The following is a 16952-nucleotide window of genomic DNA, read 5'->3' on the forward strand; positions in this document are numbered from 1 at the left end:
CCACTTTGTAAATGTCAGAGAGCTATAACGGCGTCTGACAATTCGGGCATACAAATGTGCTTTTGATTTGTTCTCGGGTCTGTGGCTAAGACTCTTCCTTCTCCACTGGTGTGAATAAAAACCTATTCTCCACTTTCCCTACACTTCTTTTTTTTGTGCTCATGCCAGATAAATATAGGACAAGGTGACTTTTTATTCTCTTCCCCTCGCTCTCTGAAAACAGGGGAAACAAAGCCATCCTCTAAGCATGGGGGTGTAAGTTATAACGACAAGGGTCCAGGGTCTGTCAGTGGCGACTATGCAAGTGTGTACAGAAAGTGACTCGGCTGTTTGCACCTCTTTTATTCCTCTAGATACTGAACAGAGCTGCTGCTGAGCACACTGAGCACACATTGGTCACATGGAACCTCAGATGGAGGGCTCTGATAGGGCTTAAGCACAAACAGCATCCACCCCCCCCCCCCCCACCGCCCTCGTTTTCATGTTGTCTCATGTTTCCTTATTCTTCTATCTTCTACTTTCCACTTCTCGCGCTCGTGCTTTGTCGTTTTTTTCACTTTTTTTTTTCTTTCCCACCATCTTCTCCCCGTCTTTACCTTCGTGGGCAGTTGAGCTTGCAACCCATCTGCCACTGATTCACAGGGCCCGCTCCGTGCTGAGGGAGATCAATAGTGACAAACTGCACATGGCTCTTAATTTGAAAGGATAGAATAAAACTATTCACAAAGCCCCGTATCTAGAAATCATGTGTTTGTATAGGCATACATTCCCTGTTGTTGGAAAAAAACACATTTGTGGTCGTAGTATACACTCGGGTCGACAAAGTCGTTATCATTGAGAGTCACTTCAGTGTTTATAAAGGGACAAGTGGTACTTGGAGGCTGTGGGAAAATACACTGCAATAGCACTAATATTAGAACATATATATATATATTGAATTAAAAACTAACAGAATATTAACAAAAATCATCAAAAAACTATTTCAGATTATAGGAATATTGATATAAGGGTCAATGACGTGACACCTTTAGTAAAAAAAAATGGTTTAAATGCATAAAAAGATACCAAATACGTACGGTAGTAACTTAGTATATGTGCTCACTTAAATTTTTTTTTTTAATGTCATTTCCTCAATTACTTCTGTAATTTATTCTGTTATTAAAAGTGTCAAAATATCATGTCTGGCCTTGACTGCTATTTTTAAAAAATCTTCAAATTACTCTAAATCTATTCAAATGTATTTTCTGCCCTATTTTAGTTATATTATTATACTATACTATATTTTATACCGATAAATAATCTATAGAAGTAGTTCTATTTTTATTTCCATCATAAAAGTCATGCAAACCGTGCACGATGATGCGCGAGAATGGCCTTGCTGTACTTTGAGTAAAAATAAAGAAGAAGAAAATAACTATTTAACTTTGATATTACTATTATTGTGATTGCACATGATATGTTATTTTTTATGAGTTCTGATGAAGAATATTTACAATGTTTACCTTTTTCCAATAAAGGTTACATTTCTTACCCATTCTGTTGAAATTGTGTTGTGATGGGGGCGCCTGCATATTATATTCTATTTTTGAAAAGGGGGGAGCAACAGAAAAAGTTGGACAACCACTGATATGACATACTGTACTGTATGTGTGTTTAATTGTTTTAGCTTGGTCACATAACAAACATCATCCAGTCTAGAAAAGTTATTAATGACGTGGAGTGCACAAGTAAATGTCACTGCCGTCGTTTGTTTTGTGTGGTACAGTGGAAGGTCAAAACCTGGCTACGGACAATGTGTCGGTGATCGAGGGGGAAATGGCCACCATCAGCTGCAGAGTGAAGGACAACGACGACTCTGTCATCCAGCTGCTCAACCCAAACAGACAGACCATCTACTTCAAAGACGTTAGACGTAAGTACTTTTATGCTCAAAGTGTGTCAAAATCATATACTGTACATGTGGCATTCCATCACTATTAAATCTGACATTTGTGCATTTCTTACAACCTACGTGAACATACAGTTTACAGCATTACTTTAATTTAGGCTTAGGAACAGTGCAATCATAATATTCTTTTTTCTTTTTTTTCATTGATTCAGTCATATACCAAAATCCATTTAAAAATTGGAAAAACGTTGCTTCACATCTCAAATATTGCTCGGCGATTCATTTAGAGTATTACACTCTCTAATTATTATTATTATTTTTTTTAATCGAGTCCCACCACTCATTTTAATATCAAAACTTGGAGTGTGACAATATCTCAATACGGTGATATATCGCAATATTTTTCGCACGATCGATTATCGATATGCTCGCGCATAGTATTTTTTTATATTTAAAATAAAAAATTATATATTATATATATATATATATTAATATTTTGTTTACTGGAATATTGCACTATACTGGTGTCACTGGTAAGAAAGACCTTATTTTTTGTTTACAGAAAGCACTATTGGAGATACTTATTCGTTTACATTGGTATGATGACACTTATTTACAGAAATGTTGCACTAAAATAGTGTCACTGTTCATAGGACACTTTTTCAATTTATTGTCTTTTAGAGATATAAAATAAAAATTGTATTTTTTCACTTAATCTTTTTTTTTTTCTTATTATGTCATAGATTATCGTAGATTGATTTCTGACCAATATATCGTTAACCACAGTATTGTCATATCGTGTGATAATCGTCATCGTGAGCTTTGTATCGCGTATCGTATCGTATCATGAGGTACACTAAAGCATGGTTTTGATAATGAGTGAAACAAGAGTATCTAAGTGTCTAAGGAGGCCCTTACATGCACAGAGAAAACATGCAAACATACAAAGAACAACCCAGAAAACAAAAGCCAGGCTTATTTGCTGCGATGAAAAAAAGTATCATTCGATGTTATAGTCATTTTTTGAGTCAAATGCAACAAAAAACCACGCAACCCAATTTAAAGAAGCAATGGTAATAGACATGGAAGGCTACATTTTGCCCACTCTGCACAGTTATACTGTAATTGCTCCAATTACATCAGTATGAATGTCTTTTTAACAAGTCTTGTTTAAAGGAATTTCTTTAAAAGCTTTAGTATTTATAGTGTAAACTCTAAACGCAATCAGCTGCTTCAGTGCGAACATAATTCTTTCCGTCCTTGTATCCTTCCACCTTCACACATGTCATTAAGCTCAGAATGTTCCAAGATTGTGTGAGATAACTCGCTGTGTTTCCATAATGGGTATACTTCAGCGTCCTTGTCGCAGCTCGATTTTACGATAATCTCATAGATTAGGAAATTGTACATTATGATTATGCATGAGCATATGAGCTCATTTTACTTTAAACCAAGTTTTTTTTTTTTTTTGTCTGAACTGTTTTAGTTGTTTGTACCTGGGATCTGAGCCAAGATTCAAGGTGAACGACTAACACCCTTCATTTCAGTCTATATTGCATCCCAGCTGTTATTTCACAAGTCTAGGTAGCGAGACGTGTGTCCCATTTTCTCACTTGCGTGGAGCATCAGGGGAGTTTGAGTATACACATCTTCGTTATATTTGGACAAAACACCCCAAGCTGCCGGAGAATATGGCAAGAGAAGAATGTACTGATGTAGGATCACATCGCATTGTGCTGTACACCTGAAAATATTTATACTGACACAGCGGAACAGACAGAAAAGACGAGGGAGAAAATGAATAATTTGCTCCTGCGTCTGAGACGATCGATATTAGCTGAGCACTGTTAAGAAACTCTTTTGCATGAGGTTAAAGCAACCTTTTCCTCTTCAGTTTCTATTGAGCTGCCCTAAGTGCACCTGTAAACACGTCATTTTCTCTGCCTAAGCCAATGCAGCTCCTTTGTCAGTTTCTGACAAAACAAATGGTTTTGTGTGTCCACGATTAGAGCTGAATATACCTCAGACTGTTTGACAGGTGGTCTGAGTGTTATTGGGCTGCTGCTGCTGCTGCTGCTGCTGCTGTGTATTTGTGTTTTTAGTAATGGGTTCTAGTGAACCCCATGGCAGCGCTATTCTAGACAGTGTTCCTGAAGGACTGCTGCGTGTGCAGGGACCCCCCTTCACCTGTGGTATTGTTACCTGTCAAGGGGGCCTTCTGACACAGTGGCAGATCTTTGTACACCAGTAAATAAACAGCTGTAACACCGAGACACGCCAGCAGCAGAGTCAGACGCACATAAGCACAAATATTTAAAAAAAGACTGATTCAGTCATCATTTTATTACCTTAGGAGAACCTATATTTTTATAAGCAAGTAAAACATGTTGTTCTTCCTCTTTATAAGTCTTTTTCTTTGTCGTCTTCATCATCTTCTTCATCGCTTTCGTCTTTGTCATCTTTGTCATCTTTTTCTTCGTCTCCATCTTCTTCATCTTTGTCTTCTTTGTTGTTTCTTCGTCGTCTTCTTTTTTTTGTCTTTGTCATCTTCTTTGTCGTCTTCTTTTTCTTTTTCTTTATCGCCTTCTTCACCTTTGTCTTCTTCTTCGTCTTCATCCTCTTCTTCTTTGTCTTTGTCTTCGTCATGTTCTTTTTTCATCTTGCATCGCATCTTCTTTGTCGTCTTCTTTTTCTTCATTGCCTTTATCTTCTTCATCTTCTTTATCTTTGTCTTCTCCATCGTTTCTTTGTTGTCTTCTTTTATTTCGTCTTTGTCATCTTCTTTGTGATCGTCTTCTTTTTCTTCATAGCCTTTGTCTTCTTCCTCTTCATCTTTGTTGTTTTATTGTTTATCATTTTTGTCTTCTTCATCTTCTTTTTCTTCTTCCTCTTCATCTCTGTCGTCGTCGTCTTTATCATTTTTGCCTTCTTCGTCTTCTTTTTCTTCATGTTTGTGCAATTAAACACTGCAACCTTTAACTGTATATTTCAATAAATGTAGCTGTTATTACTGAAGCTATGTACGTATGTACCATGGTCATTGGTTTTGATTATTTTAGGAGACCCTATATTTTTTAATGCAAGTACAGAGTAAAAAAAAATGGTAAAAAATCGTCTTTGTCATCATCTTCCTCTTCTTACCTTTAACTTATAGTTATTTCATGTTTGTGCAATTAAACACTACAATATTTAACTTTACACAATATATAAATATATTTAGCTGCTAGCACTGAAGCTATGTATATACCAACGTTCACTGTTCAAAGTGTTACTGCCCCAAGCCTTTGTCAATACTCTCGAATCACGTCTGTAAGCGATGGATTTTAGTTCAAAACAAATCACATATTGATTTGCTTTCTACAATTTTAAGACTTAATCAGTTTATGGCCTTTGTGTGTTTGCTCTGCATTGAACTGACAATAACTAAGAAAGGATTTAAAGATGTAGATGCAAATGTAGCTATGTTTAACCTTTTCATGTAGGCAACCATGAAACAGCCTGGACTAAAGTGCATTCAGTGTCTCAGAAGCAAAGAGCTTCCCTCACCAGCATCTGCTTCAACCCTTAATGGGCATCAGTGACATTGTATCCCTTTGAAGATGGTCTTCCAAAAAGCTCTTCATTTCACATTGTGGGATGTGGTTTCAGGATGACAGAGCTCCGAGACCTTTGATAATGATTAAGATACAAAGTGAATTGCCTGATGGGAATAATGAACTCCCAGTGCAGGAACATGAATCCAGAATACGCACCGTTAGCTTCACAGATGCAAAGAGACAAAAAGCAGATACAAACAGGCAGGTTAAAAATCAAAAAGACTCCACAACCAAATGAGCTTCAGTGTTTATGTAAAAGAGGCCTGACTTTTATAACAATCAGTTGACAAATGACCGAAAGGGGATTTGGTTCAACTAGTTTTGGGACATTAAGAAATGATGTACAGATTCTGCAGAGGTGAAAGTAACAGATTACAAGTACTCACGTTACTGTAATTGAGTAGCTTTTAAGGGTATTTGTACTTTTTTTGAGTGTATTTCTAAATAAGTAATTTTACTTGTACTTAAGTACATTTTAAAAGAAGTAAAGTACTTTGTTACATTTCTACACCAAACCGTTAATGAGTAAATTATATATATTTTTCGTTTTAAAATGATCAGCGGACATTGTGAAACTTCCCCCCCAAAAAATGACCAGACAACAATCAAATGCATCACATCATAGCCGACCAATCAGATTAAACGTAACGCATGGCGCCAAAACAGCATTGAATGCTGGTTATTTTCTCAGTTTTAGAATTCATAAATGTAACTATACTTAGAGCCTGGGAATTTTTTTAAATTTTGAAATGAATTCATGTCTTTGTGGAAAATAAATTAAGTTCCAATTGTGCAAGATTTGGCTTCTTCCTTTTTTCGTTTATACATGAGATGTTGTTTACTGTATAATAATAATAATATACTTTATTTATATAGTACTTTTCAAAACAAGGGAACCGTGGCAAGATTTATTACCAAAAATAAACGTGGGGGGTGAAAGTATCTAGTTGATTTTACTATTTAATTGAGCTACTTTTTACTTTCATGTATGACGTACTTGTACTTGTACCATCAAGTAACAGCACTTCTACTTGAGAAGGATATATCAGTAGTCTTTACACCTCTGCATGATTATGACAGCGTAATGTCAGCCTTATGTTTAAAACTTCTAGTGAAGTGTAACCAACTAGTTTTGTGACATTAAAACAGTAACTTATATAGAAGATGTTGTAGAGATTCTGTTCCCACAGTCTGCAGCATCCAGCTTTCTCTAAAACTGCTGTGATCTGATTCATTATACATGTTGGAATGCCTTTCATTTCTCTGAAATATGTGAGTTTGATGCGTTCATCCATGACCAGCCGCAGCCCATTTTATTAGCTTCTAGCTTGTTAGAGGTCCTCATAAGCACTCGTCACACTTTCCTGTCTTTGCCAGTGCTCCTTGGACTGTAAAGCTTTTTACTTTATAAATCAAATTGTATGAATCATTTTGAATCTCAGTTTTCTTTTACTCAATTAAGGAGAAAGCCTACAAAAGGGCAGCACCAAAGCCAGCCTCCCCCCTCCTCAACCCCCTTGACTCATTTTCTCCAAGCATCTTCCTCTTTCCTCTCCGTCTCGTTTCATGTTCCTCTTGGCTCTTCTTTCTCATCCTGTGTCTCCTGGTTGCGTCTCCGTATACTACCGTCACCATGTATCTTCAATGTCTCTGTCTCACATGTATCCCCACAGCTCTCAAGGACAGCCGGTTCCAGCTGGTGAATTTCTCTGACAACGAACTGCGGGTGTCTCTGTCCAACGTGTCACTCTCCGATGAGGGACGCTATGTGTGCCAGCTCTACACAGACCCTCCTCAGGAAGCCTATGCAGACATCACTGTCCTGGGTAGGTGTGAGAAACGGGTTAAACCTCTTTTCTCCAGGATTTTCTTTAGGTTAAATTTTCCCCTTTAACCCTCGTCCGCTCCTTTAACTTTACATACACTTATACGTTGTGTACACAAACGTTCCGTCTCACAAAAGTGCAATAAAAATGTACTACATGAACTATTTTTTTTACTTCCATCACATTACATTTTTTCAACTACTTCAGACCTATCCATAGATATACAATATATTATAATTTCCAAACTCTTTTATGTTTCTATGGACTTTTTATTATGAGAACCTCAATTTTCTTTCAGCAGGAAAACCCCTAAATTTGCAGTATTTCCAAAAATGGGGGGCCAAAGTGAAATATTTGTGATGAAACTATTACAGCCTTGGCCATATCATTAATTAATAGCAGAATTGAATTTAATGCATTATTATTTTTGACACAAGGACAGTTTTGAATTGAAAATTACACTTTTACACCTAGTATATTTTGCAAGATAAGAAATCCAGGCTTTCACTGAAATTTCCCTAAAATGTACACGTTTTTTTTTATTTTTAAGGTAGAGACTTAGATCCATTTGGTATTATTGAAAAATAATTATGATATGTCATGATCACAGTATATGAAACATGTGGTTACAGTGTCAGTATGATGCATATTTCCTTTTCTATAAACTTCCAATACACAGGACTTTGGAATTAAGCAAATAAAAATGTAAAAACAATAGTGGTAAAATGTCATACAGCTAGTCCTTAAAATGACCGAAGTATTGAGAGCCAAACAGATAAAATAACCCAAAATGTCACTTTTTGTCACAAAGATGCTCCGAGGGTTAATAGTGGAAACGTATAAATAAAATAGAAATTTTTGATCCTGTCATCAAATGTCAGCCAATTAGGGTATCTCACAGTGCTCCACAGCCTGACAAAAAGCAGCAGATGCTGAAAAAACCGAAGGCGAAAGACACATTGGTTTTGGCAGCTGTGTTGACTCCGTGAATCGCGGTGAATGTTGACTTGGCTGTTCCCAAAGATTCCCTATTGAGAGTCAGCTGTGCCACACTTTGATTCTTTAGAGGGAAATTACTCCAGTTAAGCTTTATTATACATGCACACATCCTAGGGGATGGAAAGAAATTAAAAGCACTTTAGAGTAATTACAATTGAAATGTAGCTGCAGTATTTCTAAAGCAAGGGTCTTATCCTTGAAATACTGTAAATACCATGTGGAACCCTATGTTTTAAGCTTCCAGGTAACTGGAGTTTAGTTTGAAATTGTCACAATGACTAATTCACGGAAAATCTGCAGTTTATACAGGTTTTACCCAATTTATTTCTAAATAGTACTGCTCTGCCATACTATTTGGGCCAGAAATGCAAAGGGAAAAAACATGGTTTACAGTAGGGGTCACCAACCTTTCTGAAACTGTGAGCTACTTCATAGGTACTGTATAGTCTGAAGGGCTCCCAGTTAGAAAAACGCTTCTTAAATACTAAATGTTCATGGTCTCCCTTTATTTAGAGGGTAACATATTAAGGAAGGCTTGCATTAACTTAAAATCATGCAACACTTTAATTCTCCCAATTTATGCAATGGTTTAATTTTCATTACATTTCATAGAAAATTATCATCTTCCTATTTTAACTAATCGTATAACATGTAACAATTGTAAAATGTAGCAATGATGTCATTTTGAAAATATATATATATATTTTATGTATCATACTATATATAACATACCACATCTCATACACCAAATCTGCTGCACTTAAAAACATTGGTCACAAAGTTTTAGTGAAAATAAACATTTAAAGAGGGTTAATTTAACACTAAATCTGTATCAGGTGCAGCAGTTTTAACTCTATTAAGTCGGCTACTATCGACATCTGTCTTTTGTGAGTTTGAATCCTGGAAAGTTACCCACATTTCAGATGGAGCTCATTGATGACTGAGGGCACCTCACATGGTCCATTAGGGCTACCTGGTGCCCTAAAAAAAGTGTACTTATCCATGTTCAATTATGTAGCTGTAATATGGATAGAAACATTTGTTTTTGCTAAAAATTGAGATGAAGTTTCATGCCATTTTGTTGATACTTGACCCTTCTGCCTCTTAGTGCACATTTAAAGTAAATTATTTGTATTAATTACTTTAGTTTGGGTCAAAACCATGTTTTTTTTTTTACTGTAGTATCACCAATGATTCACTGCTGGATTATTACACTAAATATCCTTTGGCCATTTTAACGAAAACAAAAAAATTGGTGTGAAACATTCCATGTGTTTTAATAAATAACCAAGCATCGGTCCAAAATGAACCCTGATTTAAGCCTATAGAGACATTTGAGTACTGCGTCAGTTATTTTAAACATTTTAAAGAAAAAAAAAGTTCATGGAAATAAGTGTCAAAGATGTCGCCGCTGGTGTATGAGCGCTGAGCAGACAGTTGTTCTTTTTTTTTCTAAACCACAGAAAGTCTGGCTTCATCATCGTCGAGCAGGTAACAGTTGCAAATGGCAAGTAAGAACTGAAAGGTGTTAAAACTAACAGCAGGGTTGCTAGGTTTTGCTGTCATGTCGTAAGTAACAACACGTCTTTGCCTTTACTGTCTCTCACTGCTAATGTCTTGGCTAAATGATAAAATGTACAGTGGTAGCTTTAGGGAGCATTAAAGTGCTCGTGGTCTTACTTAAGTACATGAGAAATGCCTTCGCAAAATGTATGCAAAAAGTGATTTTATCATTATTTTGATGTATTTTTCAATAACGCACAAATAAAGTGGTCATTATCTTTGGAAGGCATTGCAAGGCACTGATGACGTTTCACTAGCCACTGACTGAGGAGACTTTCTCAGTTTTACAGCATATTGTAGAACAAAAAGACAACACATTGTCAGAAGTGTAAAGAATACTGATATATTCTACTCAAGTATTGTTACTTGATTGAAATTATACACATGCACAAGTAAGTCATACATAAAATACTCAAGTACAAAGTAAAAGTTACTAGTTACTTTCATCCCTTATGTTTATTTTTGGTAATAAATCTTGCCGTGGTTCCCTTGCATTTAAAAAAGAGGTGAGATCCTGCACAATTGGAACTTAATTTATTTTAAGGCATCTGTATGAAATAAAAGGTTTGTCAAAATGTACAATTTTCTTTAAAATAAGATAACACCAATGATTTCAATTAAAAATAAATATAGTTATCAGGCTTTAAGAAAAGCTACATTTAAGAACTCTAAAACAGTGTCGTACCATGTGGGTTACAACATAATCGGTACAAAACCCCAACCTGAACCAAAGAAAGTGGCTGGGTGTTGATCAGAAATGGTGAGACTAAAAACATAAAGATTGTATTCATTGTACCAGTAAACAGAAATAAAAAAAAAATGATCTCAAAAAATAATAATTTGCTCAGTAATGGATGGATGTAGAAATCTAACAAATTACTTTACTTCTTTTAAAACATACTTAAGTACAAGTAAAAATACTGATTTAGAAAAGTACAAGTACCCATAAAAACAAATCAATTACAGTAATGTGAGTACACATTGCTATAGTTTTAAATCTTGCCAGTCGTAGTGACTTTACCCCCTCATCAACCCATGTGGAGTTCCTCATGGCTCTGTTGTTGGTCCGATTTAATTTCACTGTTAAACTAGCTTGAAGACATCCTCAACAAAAAGGTTTCTTTTTTTTTTACTTGATTTGAAACTCAAATGTTTTTAAAATACAATAAATCAATCTCTTTTGTTCGTTTTTTTTTTTTTGTTTCAGTCCCACCAGACAACCCACTCATTGAGAGCCGGGAGGATGTGGTCAACGAGGGGAACGAGACCGAGCTAACCTGCACAGCCATGGGCAGCAAGCCAGCCGCCTCCATCAGATGGATGAAAGGAGAGGAAGAACTGACAGGCCAGTACAATAACAGCCTTTCCCAGTTAGCTTCACATGCTGCCAGCCTGTTCTCGTGTGTGTATACAGTAAGCCATGGTCTCAGGAGGCCCACTCTCTATGAGGAGGAAGCATTCTTCTCTTTTAAACATTAATCGCTATTGTTCTGATTGGCATCTCGCCTCCTTTTTTATTGCATTTCTTATATCAATGGTATATCTATTTTTTTTCTAGTCTGCACAAGCTGTTGAAGGTCAACACTACATGTAATGCAGTCTTTTTGCAACTGCTATGCGTGTTTTTATTATTGCAATTAAATAAATACATTTATTTTATTGCATAATTGTGACCATCACCAACCCTTCCTAAGAAAGGCTGAAAACTTAATTAAAGGGAGAATATAAAAAGAGAGGGCAGTAATACAGCTTAGTGAGGAGGAAAGGAACAGGGAAGAGGGAGTCAGGGTAGGATGATAGAAAGGGTAGGGAAGATGTCAAAGATATATCTATTGGCATATACTGTAACTATAATAAATATGCTTTGACTGATTCATTTAAGAGGATAAAAATAGGAAAAGAAAATATTGGGCAGGACTAGATATCTGTTTTATTTTTCAGTCTCCTTAATGTTTTTTGCCTGAGCACTTTGTATAGTTTATATTTTTACCCTGTTTGAATGAATAAACTAAACTAAACATAATATACATTAACTTAAAGAAACCTTTATACTGTAAATATTTAGTGTAAAAACCTATTAAAAGTGTTTTTAGATCATAGTAGAACCAGTTTTACTGTAATATTTTTATACAGTTTTTTTTTCTTCTTTTCTTTTTACTGCATTTTATTTGAACTCGATTTATATTTGAGAAATTTAAAGTGTAGAATACAGTTGTTTAAGATTGTGTTGTTTTTAATTTGAAAAAATATCTAAGAAAAATTTGATATACAGTATACGTGTTTTGATTTAGTAATTATTTTAATATATTCCAGGTGACCGCTTTCAAATTTCAGGTGACCCCAAGGTTGAAAAGCACTGTGAAAATGTGGCATTTCTTTTTGGTTCATATTCATTTTTATATTGCGATTTAGTATACATCTGGGAATTTCTCACATACTCATCTTTCCATGCTATCTAATTAGAACGTATGTATGCGATTTCGAACACAGCCATTTTTTTATTAACTTCATCCTGTTTAGTTTCCCAGTTGTCTCTTTCATTTTTTTTTCCTGAGCACTTTAAATATTTTATATTTATTTTCTAATTATTAGGGGTGTTGAAAAAATCGATTCGCCGATATATATATATATATATATATATATATATATATATATATATATATATATATATATTTTTTTTTTTTTTTTTTTTTCTGAAACCTGGGCATGTTGACCAGCTTGTGTTTTTTCAATAAAATCTAAAAAGAAAGTACTAATTATCTGCAATTATTTGTTGTTCTAGGCATATACTGTACCTTACCTAGTTAAGTCAAAGTTGGTTTGAGTGTAAAATATGCCAATAAAATATATTTCATACATAATGTTTTCATGAAGGTGTACACATTTACAGATTAGTTGTTTCTTAAATCATATATATATATATATATATATATATTTAAAAAATTGCAATAATGCTTTAATATCGGGATATATCATATCGTATCGTGACCTATGTATCGAGATACGAATCGTATCGCCAGATCCCAGGCAATCTATACCCCTATTAATTTTAATAACCTTTTAGATGAACATTAATTTGAAGAAACCTTTATACTGTAATTATTTAGTGTAAAGACCTATTAAAAGTGTGGGGTTGTTTTAGAGCTTGTAAATGCAATGAAACTATGGCATTTGCTTTAGGTTTTTCTGACAAACGTTGTTGCTGCTCTCTCTGTTATTGCGTGAGTGGTTTTGGCCCGAGTGGATAATGTGTGCAAAGTCCTCATTGGCTTTCAGTTATAAACGGCATTAATTCTTCATTATAAATTTACGATATAGCAAGGGGAGTATTCATTTTAGTCATATCATATTTAGACAAAGTTGATCCACGGCGCTTGTTGACAAATTATGTGTGTATTTGATTGGAGAGGCTCCGTTCAGGCTTGTTGAGGAATGAAATATTTAGACACGAGCGAATCTGAAGCTAAATGCCATCTGTGCCTCGGCTGCTCCCTACAGGAGTCAAAGTCAGTTTCTGTTTATGAGATGTCGAGGGTTGTGTAGTGGGATGGGGGAAGACAACAGGACGGTTGGATCAGCGAAATGCCACTGACATGCTGAGCAACCTAATCCATAGTGGCAGTGGGTACATAACGTGAGCTAAAAAGTCACGTCCTCCCTCTACCCTGGGAAACACAGATCACTTCTCATTATGGACGTGTTCAACTATTTATTAGCTCCTGCAATGTGCCGGGATTCAAAGGCAAACCTCACACTGGTTTTATCGAACAAACCTCCGATCACGTTTGTCTTCCGTCGCTGAGTCTGACGAGTAAGAAAGAAAGAAAGAAATCCACCGCTCAGATTTAAGCACATTCTCAAATTGGCTGAATTGGTCAGTAGTAATTTATCCTGCTGGCAGGTAACAAACCAAAAGGAGAAGATGGGTGAGAGAGCCGACACTGCAGCGGCAATATGCTTGTTAGCATAAATGACAGCTGCAGTATTATTTAAACGTTGAGGAGCTGAATTTCTAACATACAGGGAGAGATTCTGTTCACTGGAAAGCTTAGTTTAATTATGTTTCTTTTTAAAACACTGCAGTGTGATCATTTGAAGAGGATAGGCCATTAAAGGACTCGGTATTTTAACAATAGGCATACTTAATCATGTCTCTTAACATATTCAAAATGAGAAAAAGATAATAAAATCCGCTTAAAATAATATATTTTATCAATCCATCAAACTTCTTCTAAACATCATTTTCCTGATTATGATTTTAAGGCACTGGTGTGTTTCCTTTCTCTGCATATTACACATTGATTATGGAATTATTGAATTAGCTCATCACACACGTAATTAACGATTATGTGCAATTTAAAGACAAACATGAACATACTGTGTTTTACCCGTGGGCGGAAGCTGTTTGTATCAGAAAAATTCCCCACGCTCAGACAGAACATGTGGTGATTTCCTATTGTTGTAATTAGCACTATATTAGTAAAGTTGAATTAATTTAATTGAACAGAACATAGAAAACTCCACTCCAACAATCTTAGTGTTAGGTGTAAAGACTTAAGTAAGAGCGAGGGTTATTGATGATGCCACTAGCTGTGTCTCCATTACAGATTTTCGCAAAATAAAAGCAATATTTCTAAAGTTTCAACAAAGTATTTGAACGTGTTTCCATTGAAGGCTGTTTTTGGGCAGGAGTCTCGTAACTCCCATGAAATCTCATCCCGCGAGAATCCACATTCCTTTGTTGTTTCACGTCTAATGTGACCAGAGATGGCAAAAGTACCCAGATTCCTTACTTGAGTAGAAGTAAAATACCTATGTTAAAAAAAAACACAACTTGTGTAAAAGTGCAAAGTACTGATCCAATTATCTACTCAAGTAAAAGTAAAAAGTACAGGCTCTGAAATGTACTCAGAAGTACTTTTAAAAGTAAAAAGTATTTCTGTTGCACGATTCACTGGCTGCAAAGCTATTAAACACAGGATAGTTTATATGGAATCTGCTTTAGCAATGTTATTGTTTGAACAATCACTACCTGTCGAGTTATCCTAATGGACTTCACTATGTAGTCCTTTAGGCATTTGTATTGTACACTTAAGGTTATCACATCACACTTCTGAACATTGTGTGCACCTCTGGTTATGACATAAGGCTCTTATGTCATAACCAGGGGTGCACACAACAATTTTAATCTGGTTCTCAAGGAGCACCAGAGGTTGTTTTTCAGTGGCGCTCATTTTTTTTAATGTCTGAGTCACGGGTCAAACATTTTTTCTGATAAAATAAGATTCAAAATTAGCAGTTAAATAAAACCTACAGATAACGTCTGACTTCATAAAATGAAAAAAAAAAAAAAAACCCCACAAGTTTCATGATAACATTACTGCTGTTAACAGTACTGGTTAGCTTTTCTGATAATTCTAACAGTAGCAGCACTAACCTAAAATAATTTCCCCAGACAATGTTTGTATCCCTAAGAACAAGAACATGAATAGCAATAATGTCTGCACTGTAAAATGTCAGGGACTCAAATGACACTAACACACTAAAATGTGGTGCTTATTTTAATATTTTCAGCTCATGTGCGCTTCATGTCCTTCTCTGATGTCACCTGGCTTGCTACTAACAACACTGTGCAGCCCTAATAGCGTTATTTGTTTTAGCCACTAGCTTAGTAGCGGTGTGAGAGATGTTTCATTAGATTAGAATAACTTAAATATGAATAGGACACTTGACATGTATTGTATACAAGTAGTGATTGTACTTCCACGTTGTAAACACCAAACGCCCACTTACCTAAACTCTGTCACTGATTGGCTTACCATGGAATTTCCCCCTACCTTTAGCCAATCATCATTACTTGTAAGTCCGTATAAGCCCTCCCCCTCCCTTTACTTTCAGCTTCTGTTTGATCCTGGCTGAGTGAGCCGCTGCGTCAAAACATTTGACGCGTATTGGTGTCGCGGTACCAAAAAATTAAAAATATAGGCTTATAGGCTATATATGTATAAAGTAACGAGCCGTTTTGGATAATGTAATTATTAGGAAGTACCGATATTTGTGTTGAAAACGTAACTAAGTAAAAGTCAAAAGTCAACAGAAATAAACTTTTAAAAGTACAAAGTACCTGAAACATCTACTTAAGTAAGTAACAAAGTATTTGAACTTCGTTACTTGCCATCTCCGAATGTGGCAGTAATATTTTTTTAAGTACAATGCTAAGAAATGCCCCCGTCTCCTCTTCTGTCTACACGTACTGCGTCGTGTTATCTCAGAGAAAAGTGGTCATGTGACGTGTAATTGCGGGAAAACTATTTCCAGAGCAAAATTTTCTAGAAATTCTGTTGTTTCCATGACCAGTTTTTATTGCGCTATTTACATTATGTGCAGTTCCAAGGGTAATGGTAACGCAGCTAGTGACACATTGACGATGATGAACTTTTCCAACATATCTAAAAATAAACGAAGAGAAGCATTTCAGACTAACTGCAACATTTGAACACTGTGAGTTCAAAAAGTGCTTTAAACTTCAGTTGTATCATAATGCTGCTGCCTTACCTGCAGCGACACAAGACTTTTCTACGTGTTAGAAGCTGGAATCATCGTGTCCAGGTCACAGTAACAAGCACAGTCACATCATTTCTCCGCCTGGGCTTAGTCACAGCTTCCAATGACAAATAGCTGTGATACTGATGCCGGGCTGTTTTTAAGCCTTAATGAGTCTCATTTTAGCTTCTCTAATGGTATCATTGGAGCTGCAGCGTTTACTGTCTGTGAAGCAGCTTGATCAGGCAAAGGATTTAAGGTAAGGAAGCGACTGAAGGAGAATGTCACCCTGAGAAGAGGCTACGCCTGATTGCATTGGGATTGATCAGTGCTTGATGCTTACAAGTGCGTTTGATTTGACATGTCTGCTGCAACTCTCAAGTCTCCACTGAGTCCCTTCCTTACATGACCCGCAGTTGTTTTTCTCATCTGGGCTTGGATGACACTGACAACTGACAAGCGCAGGCTTGTCTGTACATCTGTAATGACTTTGTCTGATCTTCGAAACATGACTCGCACGTTCTACTTTAATTGTTA

General features: G+C 35.9%; 1 protein-coding gene across 3 annotated transcripts in view; it reads left to right on the forward strand.

The window, feature by feature from the left end:
* Window positions 1-16952, forward strand: part of cadm1b (cell adhesion molecule 1b) — a 250324-nt gene that overhangs the window by 186738 nt on the left and 46634 nt on the right. For all 3 annotated transcript variants that reach the window (XM_028465286.1, XM_028465284.1, XM_028465285.1), the window contains 3 exons: window positions 1766-1912; window positions 7158-7310; window positions 11080-11217. In XM_028465286.1, coding sequence (XP_028321087.1) covers window positions 1766-1912; window positions 7158-7310; window positions 11080-11217 — 438 coding nt within the window. The remainder of the gene's footprint in view (window positions 1-1765; window positions 1913-7157; window positions 7311-11079; window positions 11218-16952) is intronic.

Source organism: Gouania willdenowi, chromosome 13 (assembly GCF_900634775.1).
Source record: "Gouania willdenowi chromosome 13, fGouWil2.1, whole genome shotgun sequence".
Classification (NCBI taxonomy): Eukaryota; Metazoa; Chordata; class Actinopteri; order Blenniiformes; family Gobiesocidae; genus Gouania; species Gouania willdenowi.